This window comes from Canis lupus, chromosome 2 (assembly GCF_003254725.2).
Source record: "Canis lupus dingo isolate Sandy chromosome 2, ASM325472v2, whole genome shotgun sequence".
NCBI lineage: Eukaryota > Metazoa > Chordata > Mammalia > Carnivora > Canidae > Canis > Canis lupus.
The window spans coordinates 53,242,913-53,267,183 of NC_064244.1; the positions used below are offsets into that span (position 1 = coordinate 53,242,913).

Below are 24,271 nucleotides of genomic sequence, written 5' to 3' on the forward strand. Positions count from 1 at the left end.
ATAAAAATACCTTTTAAAATGTTGTGTTTCTGTTGAAAGACACGTTACTTTATACTGAGGATTCATTAACACTGAATCACAGCCAAAAGCACTATAACTTATGCCTGAATAAAGCTTAACCAACACATGTATTTTTCTCTAAGGCACCTCACAGCCTTCTTGCACTTGGGAACATAATGTACAAAGTTTGGGGGTCACCTTAAAGAGAGAAAAGGCACAGAAATGTGAAAAATGTAGCACTAAAAAGCTGTGCAAGGAATGCTGGTTTATAGTATGAGATGAAAGATGGTGACAGCGGATCCCTGGGTGGCTCGGCGGTTTTGCGCCTGCCTTTGGCCCAGGGCATGATCCTGAAGTCCCGGGATGGAGTCCTACGTCGGGCTCCCGGCATGGAGCCTGCTTCTCTCTTTGCATCCCTCTCTCTCTCTCTCTCTCTCTCTATCATAAATAAATAAAAATAAATCTTTAAAAAAAAAAAAGAAAGATGGTGACAGATGGGTGCCTTGGTGGCTCAGAGATGAATACGGAGCGGTGCCTTGGTGGCTCAGTCAGTTAAGCATCCGACTCATGACTTTGGCTCAGGTCATGATCTCACGGTAGTGCACTGCACTCAGCGTGGAGTCTGCTTGGGATCTTCTTTCCCTCCCCTGGTGCACACGCACACTCTTTCTCTCCCTCTCTCTCTCTCCAAATAAATAAATGAAGTCTTTAAAAGAAGAAAGATGAAGACCAAGCACTGCTCAGCTCAACTGTGAATGTCTGTGTCAGAGGACTCCAATTTCTTGCCACTTTGCACTTGTCTGCAAATGATGGCAAAAGCAATGATTATTGATTTGGGCATTATAGATAAATTTCAGCAAGCAGGCAAATTTGCCTATACACAACCTGTGAATGAGAATCAACTATGTAAAATTTGAAAAACAAGAATTATTATTTTTTAAGATTTTATTTATTTATTCATGAGAGACACACAGAGAGAGGCAGAGAGACACAGGCAGAGGGAGAAGCAGGCTCCCTGTGGGGAGCTCAAGCGGAACTCGATCTCAGAACCCTGGGATCACAACCTGAGCCAGGTGCACCGAATAACAAGAATTTATTTATTTTTAAATTATTATTATTTTTTAAAGATTTTATTTATGAGAGACACAGAGAGAGAGAGAGAGAGAGAGAGAGAGGCAGAGACACAGGTAGAGGGAGAAGCAGGTTCCATGCAGGGAGCCTGACGTGGGACTTGATCCCAGGTCTCCATGATCACGCCCTGGACCGAAGGCAGCGCTAAACCACTGAGCCACCCGGGCTGCCCGAAAAACCAGAATTTAAAGAGAGTAAACAGAAATATGTAAAATTATAAAAGGAAAATAATCATATAGATATAGGAAATTAAACATTTCTGTCAAGATGGCAACAACGACTACACCAAAAATAAGATCAATAAAAGATAAACTAGAAACAAGTATTTGTAACTCCTATCCCAGTGGAATGGTTTCCATAACATATCAAGAATTCTTGCAAGTCAAAAAGGAAAAACATACATCCCAATTAAAAAGTGGGCAAAGGGCAGCCCTGGTGGCCCAGCGGTTTAGCACCTGCCTTCGGCCCAGGGAGTGATCCTGGAGACCGGGGATCGAGTCCCACATCGGGCTCCCTGCATGGAGCCTGCTTCTCCCTCTGCCTGTGTCCCTGCCTCTCTCTCTTGTGTCTCTCATAAAAAAATAAATAAAATCTTAAAAAAAAAAGTGGGCAAAGGTGACATTCATAAAGTTTTCAGCAAAAACCTATAGCTCTTAAACATATGAAAAGATACTGAACTTTATAATCATAAAAAGTTATAGTTATATAACCATTTCCAACTATTAGATTGACAATGATCCAAAGATTTCAGACATTAAATAGAATGTGGCCAAGAGCTTTTAAACAACATTGGTAAGAATATTAATAGTCTCTACTGAGAGTAACATGGCAAAAAACTATTAAGATTAAAGATGCATGTTCTCTTCAATCTAGCAGTGCTAATTCTAAAATCTAAATCTAGATTAGAATCCTAGATTCTATTGAGGTAATCCTAAATCTACACAAAGAATTGTGTAAAAGAATACTAACTGTGGCATTAAATAGCAAACAATTGGGAACAACCTAAAACTCCATCCATAAGAGCTCAATTAAAGAAGTATATAGTACACATCTCTATATAAAAAGATCATGCAATTTTAAAAAGCAAGGCAGTTTAATATGCTGGTATGGAGTATTCTCCAAAAAAACATGGAGGAAAACGCACTCACCACAGAGAACACTGTATGAATTACCTAGAAAAATGAAAAATTTACAAAGTTGAAAGATGTGATGATAGAAACATCTTAGATTATTTCAACTACGTATCATTTATTTTTACTCTCACTAAACATACACAGCACACACATACATACAAACACAAAACTTCGAAGGGTATGCTGTGAAATGTCCCTTGCATATGTACCCTTTAGTCCCACTTCAGAGCTACTTTGAGTATCACCTTGAGGTAACCATCAATGCACAGATGTATATGTATACAAACATTTACTTACATAAATGGCAGGTAGCCTAATATATTTCTGCACTGTTCTTCATTTACACATATCTTCCTATCAAATTGCTCAACATAACAAGCAATGATGTAGTTTTTTATTTATTTCAGAGACACAATGAGAGAGAGAGAGAGCGTGCGCGCGCGAGCACATGCGCAGAGTGCATGAGCTAGGAGGAAGAGCAGAAGGAGAAGGACAAGCAGACCATGTTGAGAGCAGAGCTCATCCCCATGGCCCCAAAATCATGACTTGAGCCGAAATCAAGAGTTGGAGGCCTAACTAAGAGACCCAGGCGCCCCAACAATGTAGTTTAAAAAATAATAATAATTAAAAGAATAAACTGAATACAAGTATCTCCATGCTTTTCAAAAGTTTGTGGTAGGCCACTCCGCTTTGTACTGAAGACCTACACTAGTAGCACCTGTTTTCACTAACCAAAAGAAATCCAAAGAGGATTTACGTTTTTGTGAAAAAGGCAAAAAACAAAAATCATGTTTGGCATGTGTTTTGTAGAGGCTGTTCTAGGGGCACTGCCAGGCTCCTTCCCAGGCATCTCAGTCAGCATCCAGCTGCTGTATTTATGAACTGTGAGCATCCGCGCTCCATTTAGTCTGTGCATCCGATAGCAAGTTGTGTACTAAGATACCAGAAAATCCTGAGTGGTTATTTTTGTCATTTAGGATACTAAAAAATTTTCCATTTAAAGTAATGGTAAATGGTAATTGCTTCTTGGCTTTATGCCATTTCAGATCATGAAAGGTTTCACAGAAATGCTCTACTTTCAGGTATTGGGGAAAACCTGTAATATGTTCAAAAATAGATTCAAACTACTTTAGATCATGTATTTTATAAATAACAATGGAAAAAGAAATAACTCTTAAATGATAACAAACATATTCTAGCAATTAGATAAGTGGGAAGAATAAAGGCATTATTAACTAGTTTATTCTTTGGGGAAAGCAATATGACAGCATACAGTGATCTCTACAGAATAAACTTAAGGGATACCTGGGTGGCCCTGTGGGGAGCCTGATGTGGGACTCAATCCCAAGACCCCAGGATCACGCCTGAATCGAAGGCAGATGCTCAAACACTGAGTCACTCAGGCTTCCCTCATTTCCTCTTTCCTATGACATCCTCTTGTCTATGCTCTAAGCCCATCCTAGACTTGAAGAACCTGTGCCAGATATCAAAGAAATAATTAAGACTAAGATGTAGTGCCTTGCCTCTAATGATAGAGGAAAGACGCATGCATAAATAATAACAGAAATAACTAGAGAGCAGACTCAAAGGGAGGAAATTACCATGGATGGGGGTGGATAATAAGGAGGCCAAGTGACATGAGGAACAGGGAAATGACAGTAGATCCACTTAGGCCTTGAAATACAATGACCTACTGGTCGGTCCGGCTTTATACAATCTCTGCCTGGAACATTTTAGCCCATTTAGGCCCTAATTTTGCCATTTACCTCTTTAGACTTGGCTGAATAACCTAGCTAAAGAACTTCAACTCAATGAAAACGCCTTTAATCAAAGAATGAATTATGGGTAACTATCCTTAAAAATTTTTTTTTTTAAGATTTTATTTTTAAGTAATCTCTATACTCAACATGGGGCTCGAACTCACAACCCCATGATCAAGAGTCACATGCTCTACCAACTAAGCCAGCCAAGTGCCCCTGGGTAATTATGTTTTTAAGTACGATGATTTATGTAATTTTAAAAATACTCCTCCCAGGAATGCAATGCTTGTTTTAAAACTTAAAAAATATTTTTCAAAATCTGCTTCTCAAGCAACATGGAAATATCCATCAGGAACCATAATGTCTACAATCTTCCATTACATAGTCCCAACAGACATTTACCGGAAGGCTATGAAAGAACAGAATCACATATAAAAAAGTACCCACTGCAACGTTATCCAGAATGCTAAAAACTACTAACTAAACAAACAGCGGCATAACGTGTAGGCAAACAATCCAACAGAAATAACATGTAAAAAACATTAAAATGTCATGTTAAGTGAGGATATAAACGTGTGCACAAAATGCTATGATGACATCTGTATAAAATATAGATGAATATGGACTGAAAGCGTAAGATAATCTGTGAAAAAGGAATGCAATGATAGACACACAGCTTTTACTAATTTAAAACACTGAACATTTTTCTTACATACTTTTCTTTTCTTTTTTTTTTTCTTACATACTTTTCAAACACAGAAAGCAGAAAAAATAGGACAATGAACACCCATGTGCACAGCACAAAGATTCAACAGTCATATATGCTTCCTGCACATTCACATACATTTTGCTAAACCATTTAAAAAGATATTCAAGACATTGTAACACTTCACTTATAAATACTTGAGTATATAAATTACTTTTATAAATTACTTTTATATTACTTATAAAATACTTTTATAAATTACAACACCCTCATCATAGCTTGTAAAATTAGCAATAATTATCTTATTTAATGAAACAAATGTGGCTCTATCCCCAATTATTTCCAGTGAAAGGAAAAGTAGATCTTTTCCCTAGATTCGATTAAATTCCACTTAAACTCTTTTGATCAAAACACTTCATAGATAATTCAGTCTATTTCATACTGAATCACAAATAAAAACCAAGTCTGGCTGCCCCACCACAGTGGTGCAATCTCATCGCTAATTCTAAGGATCTCTCTACCATAAAGATGTTTTTCTTTCCAAACCACTATTTGCTAAGATGATACTTTGACATCATGAGAGAATGTAGATCAACTTTTTATCAAATTGTTTTGACATCAAAATGTATTTAATACTACTAAATATAGAAAACCCTAAAGACTACATCACAAAACTACCAGGATTTATAAATGAATTCAGTAGTCACAGAATACAAAATCAATGACAGAAATCTGTTGCATTTCTATATGGTAATAATAAGCTAGCAGAAATACAAAATAAGAAACAATCCCATTTACGACTGCACCAAAATCAATAAAACCCTTAAGAATAAAATTAACCAAGGGGATTAAATAGATCTGTACACCATAAACTATAAAAAACCGATGAAAGAAATTGAAGATCACGCAAATGATCCATGCTCATGGACTGGGGGAATATATATATATATATATTTTTTTGGACTGGGGGAATATTAAATGTCTACACTACCCAAAGCAATCTATAAACATAATTATCAAAATATATAGCATCATCCACAGAACTATAACAAATAATCCTAAAATTTGTATGGAAACACAATAGACCTTGAATAGTTAAAGCAATCTTGAAAAAGACAAATCAAACTGGAGGCATCACAATCTCAGATTTCAAAACAGACTACAAAGCTGTACTGATCTAAACAGTACTGTACTGGCACACAAACAAAACACCAATGTCAATGGAACAGAACTGAGAAACCAGAAATAAGCCCACACTTACATGGAAATTATTATTTGACAGAGGAGGCAATAATATACAATGGAGAAAAGTCAATCTCTTGAACAAATGGTATTGGGAAAATGGTATTGGGAAAATTGGACAGCTATATACAGAAGAATGAAACTGAAGAATTATACTATACACAAAAATAAACTCAACACGAATTAAACACCTAAATGTGAGACCTGAACCATAAAATTCCTAGAAGAAAACAAAGGCAGAAATCACTCTGACATTAGGTTATAGAAACATTTTTCTAGATATGTCTCCTTTGGTAAGGCAAAGAAAAACAAAAATAAACTACTCAGATTACAGCAAAATAAAAAGGTTTTGCACAGTGAAAGAAACCCAACAAAACAAAAAGGAAACCTACTGAATGGGAGAAGATATTTGCAAATGATATATTTGATTAAGGGTTAATATCCAAAATATATAAAGAATGTGTACAACTCAACACACACACAAATCAAACAATCCAGTTGAAAAATGATAAGATGACAGGAAGACATAAAGATAGTCAACAGACAAATGAAAAGATGCTCAACATCACTAATCATCAGGGAAATGCATTTCAAAACCAGAATGAGATGCACCTCATAGCAGTTAGAATGGCTAAAATAAAAAACACAAGAAATAACAAATACTGGTATGGATGTGGAGAAAAAGGAACCCCCATGCACTGTTGTTGGCACTGCAAACTGATACAGCCACTATGGAAAACGGTATGGACATTCCTCAAAAAATTAAAAATGGAATTATCACATGATTCAGTAAGTCCACCGGTAGGTGGTAACCCAAAGAAAATGAAAACACTGATTCAAAAAGATATATGCATCCCTATGAATATTACAGCATTACCTACAGCAGTCAAGATATGGAAGCACCTTAACTGTTCATTGATAGGCAAAGGCATAAAGATGATGTGGTGCATACATACACACACACAATGGAATATTACTTGGACATAAAAGATTTCACCATTTGAGACAATAATGATGGATGTAGAGAGTGTAATGAGAATAAGTGAAATAAGTCAGTTGGAGAAAGATAAATACCATATGATTTCACTCATATGTGGAATTCAAGAAACAAAACCAATGATCAAAGAAAAAAGGAAACAAAAAACCCCACTTAAAAAAAAAGATTTATTTAGTTTAGAGAGAATAAGAGAGCGAACACATGAGCAAGAGGGGAAGAGGGACAAAGAGAAACTCAAGCAGACTGTGCACTGAACAGAGCTAGACATGGGGCTCGATCTCACAATCCTGACCCTGAGATGATGACCTGAGTCTAAACCATGAGTCAGACGCTTAACGGACTGTGCCACCCAGGTGCCCTAAAACAGACTCTTAAATATAGAAAGCAAACTTGTGGTTGACAGGGGGGTGGTTGATAAGGCCATGGGTGAAATGACTGAACCTGTGATGAGCACTGAACAGTGTGTACAATTGTTGAATCACTGTTTTACACCTGACACTAATATAACACTGTATGTTAAATGTACTTTAATTAAAAATGTATTTAAGTTTTCTTATTAACTTCTCCATTTTTTAACACTTCAATTTTTAAACATGTTTTCCACAAACTGTGAAACTTATATGAAAGATTCACTTTTATAATGATGGTAGACTTACTCCTTAATTGAAAGTGTGAGCACCTTCCTTCTTTTTGGTTTTGTTTGAAACCCTGTAAAGGCAACATAAAGGAATTTAAAACAATAGTATACACATATTATACAGATGTAAATAAACACTTTGTTCATATGACATTTTACTAACTCTATTTAACAAAGTATTATCAGAAAATAAGTTAACAGCCTTCAAATGTACTTCAAAAGTGATTCCAGAGCTAACAATTGGCCTGTAATTAAGAAATTTTCTTTCACATAGTCCCATGAAGTTCCTGAGTCAACTTACTAATTCTGTCAAGTAAAATACACACTGCATCATACTTGTTTACTAAAATAAAGCCATTGGAGAATACTACATACGAAACAACAGTTTAGAAATGAAAAAAAAGCAGGACATCTGTGTGGCTCAGTGTTTGAGTGTCTGCCTTCGGCTCAGGGCATGATCCCGGGATCCTGGGATGGAGTCCCTCATCGGGCTCCCCGCAGGGAGCCTGCTTCTCCCTCTGTGTCTCTCATGAAGAAATAAATAAAATCTTAAAAAAAAAAAAAAAAAAAAGCAAGATCAGCACTCAAATATTTGTTTTACCTGGTCAGACCTGATCCAAATGTCCTATTCCTCTCTTCTAGCTTCCAGGTCTCCTATGAGCTTCCCACTTTACTATTAATCTATACCTTAGAGGCTATAAGATATATTAAAAATAATTTGTTCTTAATAAGTATCCAAGTTATAGCCTATTTTGTTACTCTTAAGTCACTTGTATTCTGCTTGGATTTCTAGATTTCTAGAGGTTAAGAGGTGGACCCAAATCTTACCTGGCTGCTTTACTGGGAACAGGTTGCTAACGCAAAAGTTGTCTGGCACGTGATTCTGTAAAGCAATGGTTAAGTACTGCTTGCTGAAGAGTGCCTGGGTGACTCTCAGTCAGCTGAGTGTCCAACCCTTAATTTCGGCTCAGGTTATGATGATCTCAGGGTCATGAGATTGAGCCCTGTATCAAGCTGGGAAGGTAGTAAGGCCCAAGGCTCCCCCATGGGTCCTGTTCTCTGGGCTTTAATAAAACCACCTTTTTGTACCAAAACAAAACAAAACTAGCTGAGGGCAATGGTGGGTAAAAGATATTTAAGCTGTTAGAAAACATAATGAGCACTGGCTGCTTTATTTTTTAATTTTAATTTAATTTAAAAAATTTAAAAAGATTTTATTTATTTATTCACAAGAGAGACACACACACAGAGAGGCTGAGACACAGGCAGAGGAAGAAGCAGGCTCCATGTAGGGAGCCCGACGTGGGACTCGATCCTAGGTCTCCAGGATCACACCCTGGGCTGAAGGTGGCGTTAAATCGCTGAGCCACCCAGGGATGCCTTATTTTCTTTTTAAAAAATATTTTATTTATTTATTCATGAGAGACAAAGAGAGAGGGAGACAGAGGGAGAGCCTGGCTCCCCAAGAAGCATGACCTGAGGTAAAGGCAGATGCTTAACTGACTAAGCCACCTAGGTGCCCCTTATTTTTATTTTTTAAAGATTTTATTTATTTGATGGAGAGAGAGTTTGCACGTGGGTGAGAGAGCACAAGCAGGGGGAGCTACAGGCAGAGGAAAGGGAGAAGCAGGCTCCCTGTTCAAACCTAGGGACTCGATCCTAGGACCCCAGGATGATAACCCAAGTGAAGGCAGACACATAACACATTGAGTCACCCAGGTACCCCATGGCATTTTTATTTTTAAAGATTGTATTTATTTCTTTGAGAAAGCACAAGCTGGGGGGCGGGGAGGGCACTGAGGGAGAGGGACAAGCAGATTCCATGCTGAGTATAGAGCCTGATGCAGGACCCTGGGACATGACCTGAGTGGAAGGCAGACACTTAACCAACTAAGCCAGGCACCCCAATAATACTCCTAAAGGTAAAGATCTTTTCTTAGGAACAATTAGTCATAGATTGGTCCTTATTTTGTGGCAAATATTCTGGACAAGGTTGTATTCCCAAGTGTTGCTTGAACTCATGAAAAAAAACCTATAACATCTGCAATTTAATGGTTATCATAGTTAAACATCTAGAAAAAAATCTGCTAGGTTTTAATAATAGTACAATTAAGTACTTGACATAACGGTGCTTAAAAATATAATTTAACCAAGTCTAATTTTCATTCATGCCATACTTCAAGTTAAATATATTCAAAATGTTGGGAAGCCTGGGTGACTTAGTCGGTAAGTGTCCGACTGATTTTGGCTCAGGTCATGATCTCAAGATGACAGGACACTGAGCCCTGCATTGGACTCTATGCTCAGGGAGAAGTCTGCTTGATATTCTCTCTCCCCCTCTACTCTCACTTTTTAAATTTTTATTTATTTGAGAGAGAGAGAGCACGCGAGCATGAGCAGAGGGAGAGGCTCTATTCCAGGACCGAGATCATGACCTAAGCTGAAGGCAGATGCTTAACCAACTGAGCCACCTAGGCGCCTCTCCCCAAACAAATAAATAAATCTCTTAAAAAAAAAATAAAAAGGTTAGTACACTCATATTTTAACGGTTGCTAGATCTATCAAAATAGAAAATAAGACCGTAACAGTTTAAAGCTATGGGAAAATACCTATTTTGAAATGTCAATACATATGGAAATAATCATGGAAAGCCAGTCAGCCATCTCAAAAGCTATTAAAATGTTTATAGTTTTTTTTTTTTTTTTTAAGATTTATTCAGAGAGAGAGAGGCAGAGGCACAGGCAGAGGGAGAAACAGGCTCCATGCAGGAAGCCTGACATGGGACTCGATCTCGGGTCTCCAGGATCACGCCCTGGACTGAAGGTGCCACTGCACCACCGGAGCTGCCCAATGTTTATACTTTTTGATGAAATAACAGTACTTCTAGATATCAAAAGGAAATAATCTATAAGAAGTTTCATATATAAAAATGTTTATCTAATTATCAGAGGAAAAGCTTGCTAGTGTTCAGCATTCAGCTAACTATGAACTTTCTCTGAACCAGACATAATAGGAATCAGGCACTATCTCAGATACTAAAAGGAGAAGGAGAAGCAGGCTCCCCACTAAGTGCAGAGCAAGGACTCAATCTTACAAACGTGAATCATGACCTGAGCCCAAATAAGGGTTGGATGCTCAACCAACTGAGCCATCCAGGTGCCTCATAAGATGTCTTTATATAAAGAGAGAGGAACATAAACAATACATTTTCTAACACCACTCATACATACTTGAAGACAGAGAAATAGATTTGATAGGCTATAGAGCAAACTAATTTTAGTGGTGACCTATGGAAAAGGGTAGGAAGTGGGACTGGCTTTGGTCACCAATGGGATTTTTGTCTTATTTGTAATTTGTGAAATATAAAAAATTTATTTATTAAAAAAGATGTATACAGGGATGCCTGGGTGGCTCAGTGGTTGAGTGTCTGCCTTCGGTTCAGGGCGTGATCCTGGAGACCGGGGATTGAGTCCCACATCGGGCTCCCTGCATGGAGCCTGCTTCTTCCTCTGCCTGTGTCTCTGCCTCTCTCTCTGCCTCTCATGAATAAATAAATAAAATCTTAAAAAAAAAAAAGATTTATTTGAGAAAGAGAGCTATCACAAGGAAGGGGGGTAAGGGCAGAGGGAGAAACAGACTCCGCAATGAGCAGGGAGCCCAATGTGCGATGCCATCCCAGGACCCTGGGATCATGACCTGCACCGAAGGCAGACACTTAACCAACTGATCTACCCAGGTGGCGTAATTTGTGCAATTTTTAAATGACTTTATTTATTCATTCATGAGAGACACAGAGAGAAGGCACAGAGGCAGAGGGGGAAGCAGGCTCCCCACAGGTAGCCCGATGTGGAACTCAATCCCAGAACTCCGGGATCATGCCCTGAGCCGAAGGGAGACGTCCAACCACTGAACCACTCAGGCATACCTAATTTGTGCAATTTTTAGAAGGTAATGTGTTCATGTATCATTTATGATTAAGAAATACATATATTCTTTAAAGATATAAAACAAAGTAAACGGTATGAGAACAATATAAAAAAAAATAAACCATGTAATAAAGACTCCAGACAGAGGACAATAAAATATAACATGTGGCCCTGGACTCAATCCTGTTGCAGATGCAACACAGATGCATCTAGAAAACATTACGTTAAGTGAAAAAAGCCAAACACAAAGCACTATATATGGTATAATTTATTCAAAATGTCTACAACAAGCAAGTCCACAGAGAAAATAGGTCAGTCATTGCCTAGGCCTGGCAAAGTTGGAAAATAGAGTACGTGTTAGTATTTTTAGGGGAGGAGGATACATTATGAAGACATTCTGTAACTGACTGTAGTCATGGCTTTGTAATTGTGAACATACTAAAAACCCAAATCACTGAGCTGTACATTTTATAAGGTGAATTGTATGCTATGTAAACTCTATTTCAATAAAGCTTAAATAGAAAAAAAAATCAGAGGATATTTTCCAAAATGGATATTATACAAATGTCCATCAATGGTTAAAATAATAAATAGATTATGGTGAATGCAACAAAACTATAACTATAAACAACGTGTATTACTCTAAGTGTTGAGCAAAATAAGCCAGTCACAAAGGAGTTGTATATGTAAGTCTAAGTATAAAAGTTCCAAGAAGGGCAAAACTGATCTATGACGTTAGAAGTCAGAATATTCATGGAGATCCCTGGGTGGCTCAGCAGTTTAGCACCTGCCTTCAGCCCAGGGCATGATCCTAGAGTTCCAGGATCGAGTCCTACATCAGGCTACCTGCATGGAGCCTGCTTCTCCCTCTGCCTGTGTCTCTGCCTCTCTCTCTGTGTCTCTCATGAATAAATAAATAAAATCTTAAAAAAAAAAACAAAAAACGAAAATGGCTATCCTTGGGAAAGGGATTGGTAGTGACTAGGAGACATAAGGAACTTTAGGATTATGATAATATTCTTTTTAATCAAGCTGTTCACTTCTAATATATGCACTTTTCTTTTTTTTAAAAAGATTTTATTTCTTTATTCATGAGATAGAGAGAGAGAGGCAGAGACACAGGCAGAGACACAGGCAGAGAGAAGCAGGCTCCATGCAGGAAGCCTGACATGGGACTTAATCCCAGGACCCCAGGATCAGGCCCTGGGCTGAAGGCGGCATTAAACCGCTGCCCTATATGCACTTTTCTGCATACACATTTCAATAAAAAGTTTACAATACGACCAAATAAAACCTGAACCTATGCAAAATATGAAACTGAAATAAGTCAAAATATGGTGCATCTGGGTAAAAGAGCTCTCCTTTTAAAAAACTGTAAAGTAGGACAGTCTGGGTGGCTCACCGGTTTAGCGCCACCTTCAGTCCAGGGCGTGATCCTAGAGTCCCAAGATCGAGTCCCACGTCAGGCTCCCTGCATGGAGCCTGCTTCTCCCTCTGCCTGTGTCTCTCCCTCTCTCTCTCCCTCTCTCTCCCTCTCTCTCTCTCTCTCTCAATCTGTGTGTCTCTCAAGAATAAATAAAATCTTAAAAAAAATTTTGAAAAGTAAACACAAGTTACATCAAAAGTTTATGTATTACACATAATATATATATATATATATTTTTTAGATTTATTTGAGACAGAGCAAGTGAGAGTGTGTGTGCAAGCAAACACAGAGGGGAAGGGCGGAGAGAGAGGAAAAGGAAGGAGGTGGGAGGGACGGAGGGAGAGGGAGAGGGAAGGGAGGAGGAGAGAGGGAAAGAGAGAGAGAACAAATGAATCCCAAGCAAACCCTGCACTGAGCCTGATGCAGGGCTCAAGACTACAATCTGAGGTGAAACCAAGAGTCTGCTCCGTAGCCAACTGTGCCACCCAGGTGCCCCTACAAAATACTGTTCAAAGTATTTCATAATAAAAAAATACATGCAGGGAAAGGTGAAGTGGAGATAAGGGAAGCTTAGCAAGTTAAGTGATTGGTCTCAAATTACAAACTGTTAATTTGTCACGTTCCATTATCTTTTTGGTCATTAAAAGGGGAACTGCATCATACAATACAAACATATCAAGGTTACACAATAGCTCAAGATTAGCTTTTATTTTTTTTATTTTTACTTTTTTAAAGATTTTATTCATTTATTCATGAGAGACAGAGGAGAAAGGCAGAGACACAGGCAGAGGGAGAAGCAGGCCCCACGCAAGGAGCTCGATATGGGACTCGATCCCGGGTCTCCAGGCCCAGGCCCTGGACTGAAGGCGGCGCTAAACCGCCGAGCCACCCGGGCTGCCCCAAGATTAGCTTTTAAATAACAGTATTAATGGGAGCATGTACAGGTAATACATTTAAGTTACCTGTTTATTTTCTTTTACATATTAATTAATTATAAATTCAAGTACCTACAATATCATAATCTCAGCATGGTATAACAGCTTCCTTTTATTCATTCATTCATTCATTCATTCAACAGCTTCCTTCTAAAAAATTTATAAATTGTCGCTACATTGAGACACAAATTATGTTTCCATACTTGCTGTGGTGAAAATGAGACCTGTAATATTTTCTGCTAGGCTCATGGAGTAAAGAGAAGTAGTAAGACTTTGAATATTAGAAAAAATTAAGGAATAAAAATTTTAGATCACTTGACAAAATAGCTATCAGTGTATTTCCTTCAATTTGACTTCTTGGTTACTGGAAGGGAATTTATGAAGTATTTCTATATTCAAGTGGAGATCAAAGAAGCCCAGCTGAAAGAACTCCAGGCTGACAGCAACAACTGTGGACTGAACAAAAGTTCCTTCTAAAAGGGCTATTCTGAAGATTATGATTCTGACTTTGGAGGAAGTATGGTGATTAGCAGTGGAAAAAATCACATGTAAAATTCCTTAAATAAAAACTTACTAAAAAAAAAAAACTTACTGACTTTATTTACGTATTTATTTTTTTAAGAGATTTTATTTATTCATGAGAGACACAGAGAGAGGCAGAGACACAGGCAGAGGGAGAAGCAGGCTCCATGCAGGGAGCCTGATGTGGGACTCGATCCCGGGACCCCGGGGTCACGCCCTGAGCCGAAGGCAGGCGCTAAACAGCTGAGCCACCCAGGGATCCCCAGCTTATTGACTTTAAATTTAAAAAACTAAAAATTTCCTGCTAAATCATAATACAACATGTCTGCCACAGATTGATGTATAAAAGGACAAGTTTGGAGCTTCGGTCCCTAAAGTTCAGTTTGGGTTTTATCACCTCAGACCCTTCTCTATGCACAGAAACTCACACTCTTTGTCTTCTTTCTCTATCTCCTACAATGTATTTTTATTTCAAATTGAAAGAGAAAGACTAATGAGATTGGAAAATAATTTAGAAAGAGTATCATTAAATTAGAAAATGTATAATCACAAAATAACAAAATGAAAAAATTTTAAATGCGCTACAATTACACTTAGCAGGTATAATACAAGAATAATGTAAGCCTTAAATAACTGTATAGTTTTAAACTCAGGGGTAGTTTTCAACGCTTAGGATTTGTCAAACTTAACAAACCATTTTTAGTCACAAACAAAACAAAGTCAAAACAAACAAGCAAACAAAACAAAGTCACATAATCACAATGTGACTGTCAGAAAAGATGCTCAGTGATCACTTACCATATAGTAACCAGTATGATAGCCACTCATGTACCAAGAGATTAACATACTTCCCAAAGCATCAGCATCATCAAGAGAATCTGGACATATCGGAGGTGGTGGAGGAATTATCTGGAAATGGAGAAAGTCAATATTCTAAAGTCAATAAACAACTGAAGTCTGGACATCCATTTTACATAGAGAATGCTGGATTAGTGGTATCTTTTCCTACATTTCATGCCATTTCCTACTTAAAACTTAAAAAAAAAATCTGACATTTTGAAAAAGCTAACCAGTAACAACACAAAAGACCCAACAAAATTTAAATGAGTTAGAATCGGGACACCTGGGTGGCTCAGTGGTTGCGCATCTGCCTTTGGCTCAGGTTGTGATCCCCAGGTCCTGTGACTGAGTTCCATATCAGGCTCCCCATGGGGAACCTGCTTTTCCCTCTGCCTCTGCCTCTCTCATGAATAATAAAAATCTTTTTTTTTTTTTTTCCAAAGAAAGAATAAGAGGGCAGCCAGGTTGGCTCAGCAGTTTAGCGCCACCTTCAGTCCAGGGTCTAATCCTGGAGACCCAGGATGGAGTCCCGCGTCAGGCTCCCTGCATGGAGCCTGCTTCTCCCTCTGCCTGTGTCTCTGCCTTACACACACACTCTCTCTCTCTCTGTGTGTCTTTCATCAATAAATAAATAAAATCTTAAAAAAAAAAATTCAAAAGACAACAGATCACATAAAATGTTTAGATACTTTCATTTTTCAATTATTATCGTTCCATTACGAAGCTATGGGTAAAAGACCAAGAATATTATACTTTTGTCCCCCCCAAGATTTTATTTCTCTCTCTCTCTCCAAATAAATAAAGAGCATATACATGCATGCGAGTGGGCATAGGGGCAGATGGAGAAGGAGAGAATCTCAAGGAGACTCTGTACTGAGCATGGAGCCCATGAAGGGGCTCAATCCCACGACCCTGAGATTGCGACTTGAACCAAAATCAAGAATCGGATGCCCAGCAGACTGAGCCATCCATGTGTCACAAATATACTTTTATGGTTTTACTCGAAAAATACCCATACAACATTTTTTTTTCCCCATACAACATTTTAAGTAAAGGTCCTGTGTTGCTCCCACTGGAACACAAAGCATCTTATATCTAGTCTATCACTGATAACCAGAAGTCTACCATTAGATAGCCAAATAGTCTATGTGAAGTTAACATCCAAGCATATCTGGAAAGAGCAAACTATTAATCCTTTTTTTAAAAAAGATTTTATTTACTCATGAGCAACACACAGAGAGAGGCAGAGACAGGCAGAGGGAGAAGCAGGCTCCACAGTGGGAGCCTGACATGGGACTTGATCCCAGGATCACGATCTGAGCCAAAGGCAGATATTTAGCCACTGAGCCACTCAGCTGCCCGCTATTAATCCTTATTTATGGTGTAATTAAATCCTTTCAAATAGGAGTTACCTTCGTACAGAATGGGAAACAATTTCTGAGAGGAAGGAAGCAGGCAATATGGGCCTCAGAGTTGGGGCCAATAAGAGGACTGAGTCTGGGTAGCAGACGGGCATTAAAAACAAAAAACTGATGTTTAGTTCAAATTTTTACCCATTAGAATGTGACCATAGGGATAGTCTAAAATGACATTTCCCAACAACCTATGTGCTGCTAAATCCCCAAGAATGTATGAAAGCAAAATTTAATCTGAATCCTTTTGCACTTACTGGTGGTCCAGAAGGAAATGGAGGCAGCCAGCATGATAGGAAGTGTGGTGGTGGTGGAGGTGGTGGTGGGCCACTGAATTTTACACCAGGCTGTAAAGACAATTTCAAAGGAAGATTAATTTACCAATTTACACATGAAAGGGGGAAAAAGATTCAATACCACAGAGTCAAATAATCACCCAGAATAATATACATATCAAAAAAGATGAAATAGTTTCATATATCAAATAGTAAAGACTTACAAATCTAGATTTTCCTCATTTCCTTTCTATACTAAACATTCAGAAAGTAGTTCAAAATAAGAAAGATTCCTAATTACCTCATAAATCAGAGACAGCGGTATTTACTTATTCATTTATTTTAAAGATTTATTTATTTATTCATGAGAGAGAGAGACTGAGAGAGAGAGAGGCAGAGACACAAGCAGAGAGAGAAGCAGGCTCCGTGTAGGAGGCCTGATGCAGGACCTGATCCCAGATCCCAGGATCACGACCTGAGCCAAAGGCAGCAGCCCAACCGCTGAGCCACCCAGGTGTACCCCCCAACCCCCTCCTTTTTTAAAAATAAGAGACAGTGGTATTTAGCAAGATATTTCAATCATAAAAGACTATAGCGGGATCCCTGGGTGGCGCAGCGGTTTGGCGCCTGCCTTTGGCCCAGGGCGCAATCCTGGAGATCCAGGATCGAATCCCATGTCGGGCTCCCGGTACATGGAGCCTGCTTCTCCCTCTGCCTGTGTCTCTGCCTCTCTCTCTCTCTCTGTGACTATCATGAATAAATAAAAACGTAAAAAAAAAAAATAAATAAATAAAAAAAAATTAAAAAAAAAAGACTATAGCCCCTCACAATTTTGCTAATTAAGTTGTATAATCCTTTTTTTTTTTTTTTAAGATTTATTTATTTGACACACAGAGAGAACACAAGCAGTGGGAGCTGCAGGCAGAAAGAGAGGGAGACATAGGCTCCCTGCTGAGCAGGGAGCCTGATGTGGGGCTCGATCCCAGAACCCTGGAACTATGACCTGAGCCAAAGGCAGATACTTAACCAACTGAGCCAACCAGGCCCTAAACTGTATAATCTTTTTATGGATATCCTTTGAGTTACATATACTACTGTAAATCATATATTGTACAAAAATTAGTAAATCCCTCATTTAAAATTTTTTTTTTTTATTATTTATTTATGATAGGCACACAGTGAGAGAGAGAGGCAGAGACACAGGCAGAGGGAGAAGCAGGCTCCATGCACCGGGAGCCCTACGTGGGACTCGATCCTGGGTCTCCAGGATCGCGCCCTGGGCCAAAGGCAGGCGCCAAACCGCTGCGCCACCCAGGGATCCCAAATCCCTCATTTAATAAGAAAGATCAGCCCTCTGAAACCAATGAAGTATGATATATAAACCAAGAAATTTAATCATTCTCGAAATTGTAATATAGTATAAATCTAATAAGAAATCTCTCACACACACACAAAAAAAATCTCTCACAGAAAATCTTCAGAAAAAGCTTTAATAAGTTGTGATTTTTAATTTTATTTATTACTATTACTGTCTGAATACTATCACTGCCAGGAAGAAATCAATGCTTTATACAAAACAACTGTATAAACACACCTACTTGGGTTCTATGATATAACTTAAAAATCTTTTGTTACTTAAAACCAAAAGAACCATAAAGGAAAACAATATTTACACTTTCCTCTATAAAACAATCTGAGAGCACCTAAGGATTTAATCTATATATTAGATGTAAATATTGTGTTTTCTTCCAATTTTAATACACTTACTGAAGTGATGTGGAGAACTAGAGTATAACACCTAGACGGTAAAACACCATAATAGTTTCTAACTTAAGTTCACAAATTTATTAGTCTAATACTCAATCCTCCATAAAAAAATAGTTGGGAGGGACACCTGGGTGGCTCAGCTGTTGAGCATCTGTCTTTGGCTCAGGCCATGATCCTGGGGTTTGGGGATGGAGTCCTGCATCAGGCTCCCCACAGGGAGCCTGCTTCATCCTCTGCCTGTATCTCTGCCACTCTCTGTGTCTCTCATAGAGTAAGAATAAATAAATAAAATCTTAAAAAAAAAAAAAGTCAGGAAGGTATTTCAGTATAAACTACTCTGAATTACTATCTCATTTCCTTTGTAAAGAATTTTCAAGTGTGTGGATGCCTGGGTGGCTCAGTGGTTGAGCATCCGCCTTTGGCTCAGGGTGTGACCCCAGAGTCCCAGGATCGAGTCCCACACTGGGCTCCCTGCATGGAGCCTGCTTCTCCCTCTGCCGGTGTCTCTGCCTTTCTGTGTGTTTCATGAATAAATAAATAAAATCTTAAAAAAAATTTTTTTTTCAAGTGTAGATTTAGAATACCTACAAAAAACTACAAAAGTTTCATAGAAAAGCTAAAACTCATTTAATATAGTATTTTTTTTTTTTTTTAAGTTCTAGAATTATTAACTATTTTCTGGGAAACCTTTTCTGGGTAGAAATTACCTTTCCTGGTCCCAGTCCCGATCCTGACATTGGGGGTGGTGGAGGGAGAAAAGAGTTCCATGGAGCAGCTTTTGACTTGATGTTATTTGGTTTATTTCCAGGAGACCTGGAGGAGTTCTCACTTTCATCTGTTGAAATTTGACTTTCATTTTCATTCTTTAAAAAGAAAAAAATAGACGTATTCTTGTTATAAAGGTATCATTAAAAAAAATTAATGCTCAGTAGATCAAACTAACAACTAATTGTTTAATTTCTCATGCCCTCTTGCTTCTAAGAATTCTTTTTTTTTTTTTTTTTCTTCTGTATCCTTACCTCCTGAGTATCCTGTTCTACATTATTTGCTACTTCACAGGCTGGGGAAAGTAGATCAGACACATTTTGCTCCTCCCTATTTCCATATCCAGTATAAACCACAACGCAGGTTTCTCTCTTAAAATCAATTGAAGCAATGGTAGCTGGGTAAATGCACCCGTCTTCTGACCAAACAGCAGAACATTTGTCACCAACTTTCCACTAAAAAAGAAACCAAAGATATATACATGTACATATCTCTTTTAAAGAGGATAAACTGCAATCTTGTTTAGGTAGGGTATAGCAGGTTGTGGAGGGGACAGTCTCTGGCTAACTGATCTGGAAGGCAGAATGACATAATCAAAAAGGCTTGGGAGAAAAAAACAAATCTAAATTTCCCATATAAATATAATTGTTTACATACTCATGCCACATATTTGCCATAAATACAAATTCTGCAATTTTTATAATCATGGATAAGTTTCTTAATCTCTTTAGGTCTCATTTTCATCTGTTAAGTAATTATAATAAAATCTACCTCATATATATTTGCTGTGAAGAAAAGAAAGGGGAGAAAGTGTCTAAAGTGTACTACACTCTGGCTCAGCACATAGCGAGAGCTTATCAAAGTTACCTTTCTTCCCCCTTAGTAATGATAAAACTAAAGGAACAGATGAGACATCAAAATATTTAGCTTTCAGGTCCAGTGTTTTATTTTTATTTGTTTTAATATTTATTTATTTATTTATTTATTTATTTATTTATTTATTTATTTATTTATTTATTGAGAGAGGGGGGGGGAGGGGAGAGGCAGGCTCCATGCAGGGAGCCCAATGTGGGACTCGATCCCAGGTCTCCAGGGTCACACCCTGGGCTGCAGGCGGCGCTAAACCGCTAAACCGCTGCGCCACCAGGGCTGCCCAGGTCTAGTGTTTTATTTTTTAATTTTTTAATAATTAATTTATGATAGGCACACAGTGAGAGAGAGAGAGGCAGAGACACAGGCAGAGGGAGAAGCAGGCTCCATGCACCAGGAGCCCGACGTGGGATTTGATCCCGGGTCTCCAGGATGGTGCCCTGGGCCAAAGGCAGGCGCTAAACCGCTAAACCGCTGTGCCACCCAGGGATCCCGGTCTAGTGTTTTAAATAACAAAAGATTCTCCCCGATTTTTGGTTCCTGAATATTAGTTTAATGGTTTTTGACGGAAAAAAGAAAAAAAAAAAAAAGCATGGCCATCTATCAGTTTAAGCAGAACACTGCCAAGTCAGTTTCAGGCCCGAGTTTCAGGCTACTCCTCCCAAATAGCACTGGGTTCCTCAACCCCACCCCTCACAGAAAGTAAACACGATCTTCAATGTATCATTCCCACTTACTTCATTATATTCTTATTAACATGCATGTTTCTAAACTATAGAAAGTTTAATAGCTATCTTAGAAATGCTATGATTACATGTCAATGGAAAACATCATACTAATCATTTAAGTTAAAGAGATTTTCACTATTATTAAAAACAGTAACAAGAAATTCTTTGAAGTTCAAACTCAATGTTTTAAAAATAACCTGCTTCAGGGCTGTGGTAGCATTCTTTTTTTGGCTTTTATTCTTCTTAGCAGGCTTTCTTTTAGGTGTGCTTTTTGGTTTATCTGAAGCTTCAGAAATGTCACCATTCTTTAGCGCATGCTATGAAAACATGAATAGAAAGGTACATGTTAAAGGGTAAGACACGAAAGAAGTGTAACAATATAATCCGGTCACTGCAAGCTGATCTCAAGGCCCCATCAATTCAGACAGCCTCTATTTCCTCTTTTCATCTTCCCACATGCTACAGAAACTATTCTGGAGGGAATCATATATCCGATCAGCAGCCCTAAGGACCCTTTTAATCAAGTCCTCACTCTCAACCTTTTTGTAATATTATATTCTGTTGATTGTCTTGAAATTCATGACATTTTGGATGATATAGCAATGCAGAACTTCAAAACTTTATTACCTCTGTGATTGAGTCTTAAACTTGGGCATTCCCCAAAACAACTGTCCATCCTTCTTTATTTGCTTATGATCATCTATTCCTATCAACTATTATAACTTCTATATAAGCAGACTTTTTTTTAAAATTTAATTTATTTATTCATGAGAGACACAGAGAGAGAGAGAGAGAGAGGTAGAGACACAGGCAGAGAGAAGCAGGCTCCATGCAGGGAGTCCGACATGGGACTTGGGACTAGATCCTGGGTCTCCAGGACCACACCCTGGGCTGAAGGCGGCGCTAAACCGCTGAGCCACCCTGGCTGCCCTATAAGCAGACTTCTAAAACTATTATCCAGCAGTCATTTCTTCTTTATTAATCCAACATCTCCAAATACCAATTTCATATCTTTACATTTACTTTAAACTTAACACAATTAAAAGTAAACTATCGGGGTGCCTGGGTGGCTTAATTGGTTAAGTATCTGACTCTTGATTTCAGCTCTGGGCATGATCTCAGGGTTGTGAGATAGAGTTCCACATCAGGCTCTGTCCTCAGCATGGATAGAGTCTGCTTGGGATTCTTTCTCTCCTTCCCCTTTTCCTTCCCTCTGCTCGTTTGCTCTCTTTCTGAAAAAGTAAATCTTTAAAAATAAATAAAAATTAACTATCTTTTCCTCTACTCAGACTACTTCCCTCTGCAATATTGTCAATTCCATCCAATGCTGAAACCCACTTTAATCTGCATTTTACAGAACCTTGTATTAGCATGCTTCTACTCTAAGGGTATATAGAAAAGCATTACTGACAAATCTGAATTCCACTTCAAGGATAACATACAGGTTTGATCTTTACCTCATGAGGGAAAGAAGTGGACTTTCTACTTGGTGCTCTCTATGAGATTATGCTCTTTTCTTGGACTATTGATGGTCCATGCATCATGCTCAAAAAACTAAATACCTCGCATGGTAGGAAAGGGATGACGCTGGTCAACTGTGTAAATGTCTTTTTTGAGCCACAACAACAGAACTCATCCCCTAAAAGAATTGTATATTCCTATCATAATGAACTCACAGGATTTGGGGAGGATTAATTTAAGTAAAGCACTTAGAATGGTGCATAATATGTTGTAAACATTCTACAAGTGCTAATTATAAGACTATTGGTATTATTATTATTTCAATGAAGGCTTGTTAAATGAAAATTATAACTCAGGCTTCCCTTCCACTAATCTGAGTTAGAGGACTTCTATAGTTTGATACAATGCAAACACATTAAAAGTAATTAATGTTTAAAATTCTACTTCAGTTGCCTTTGTGAAAGGGATGACATCCAGAGAGCCTACCAACTTCTGAAGGAAGATGATCAGCTAAGTTAACTAACCAATGATATCTACTGGTCTTCAAAATTACAACTGAATAATATGTACTTTGACATCTAAGTATGTTATCAGTTAATTTTTTTCCCAAATGATTAACATGAGGAAATAAGGAAAAGAATAAATATTTCATACCTTAAATGAAGCCACAGCTTTATCATAAGCTTTTATCAATGCTGTATCATCCCAAATGTCAGAATCATCACTCTGGGAAGGGTAAAGAACAAAAATAATTAGTGTTTAAATGAATTTCATCAAAAAATGTACATTAGATAGCATCAAGAGCCATCTTACCCCACACATAATGAAATTACGCTACAAACAGGTATTTTAAATCCTAAATAAAACTACAAGAAGCCTACCTACTGGGATCCCTAGGTGGCGTAACGGTTTGGCGCCTGCCTTTGGCCCAGGGCGCGATCCTGGAGACCCGGGATCGAATCCCACATCGGGCTCCCGGTGTATGAAGCCTGCTTCTCCCTCTGCCTATGTCTCTGCCTCTCTCTCTCTGTGACTATCATAAATAAATAAATAAAAATTTAAAAAAAAAACCCTCTTATTTAAAAAAAAAAAAAAAAAAGAAGCCTACCTACTTAGAAAGTATGTGACATTATCCTCAAAGCTAGACCTATGTCAATGTTCTAAGATATATACTGAAAAATGAATGCTCCACAATTTAATGAGTAAGTCGATCTGACCAAGGGTCCATGTTTCAATCTTTTCTAAGAGCTGATAAAGGGTTTTGTTTGGCAGTGTGGGAAAATATCTGGCTATTCACTTGACTTTATACAGACTATAGTAATGTAATTCTGACCACAGAGTCTGTGGTCTAAAGAATATTCTTTTCCCCTTCATTTACACTATGTCTAGATCATTCAAAGAATTCCCAAAATGTTCAGGGGATTGCAAATTATCAATAGTGATCAATCAATTTTCATTTTTTAAAAAAATTTATTTATTTATTCATGAGAGACAGAGAGAGGCAGAGACACAGGCAGAGGGAGAAGCAGGCTCCATGCAGGGAGCCTGATGTGGGACTCGATCCCGGGGCTCCAGGATTACACCCTGGGCCCAAGGCAGGCGCGAAATCACTGAGCCACCCAGGGATCCCCCTCAATTTTCATTTTAAACAGGAGTGGTATTAAGTAATCTGGAAAACACTCAGGTATCAGTAATTCCTATTTTTACTTAAATTTAATTCAATTTAAGAAGTACTATT

At 38.1% G+C, this 24,271-nt stretch overlaps 1 protein-coding gene across 4 annotated transcripts in view; it reads right to left on the minus strand.

Annotated features, from left to right (window-relative positions):
* LOC112660143 (survival motor neuron protein) overlaps positions 1-24,271 on the minus strand; it is a 41,771-nt gene that overhangs the window by 5,321 nt on the left and 12,179 nt on the right. For 2 of the 4 annotated variants that reach the window (XM_049103735.1, XM_049103734.1), the window contains exons 2-7: positions 23,188-23,259; positions 21,270-21,389; positions 19,729-19,929; positions 19,417-19,572; positions 16,925-17,014; positions 15,214-15,324 (exon numbers count right to left, since the gene is read on the minus strand). In XM_049103735.1, the coding sequence (XP_048959692.1) occupies positions 15,214-15,324; positions 16,925-17,014; positions 19,417-19,572; positions 19,729-19,929; positions 21,270-21,389; positions 23,188-23,259 (750 nt within the window). Of the gene's footprint in view, positions 1-2,279; positions 2,304-7,625; positions 7,678-15,213; positions 15,325-16,924; positions 17,015-19,416; positions 19,573-19,728; positions 19,930-21,269; positions 21,390-23,187; positions 23,260-24,271 lie in introns of all 4 variants that reach the window. The other 2 variants (XM_025447539.3, XM_025447540.3) reach the window with 2 other exon arrangements.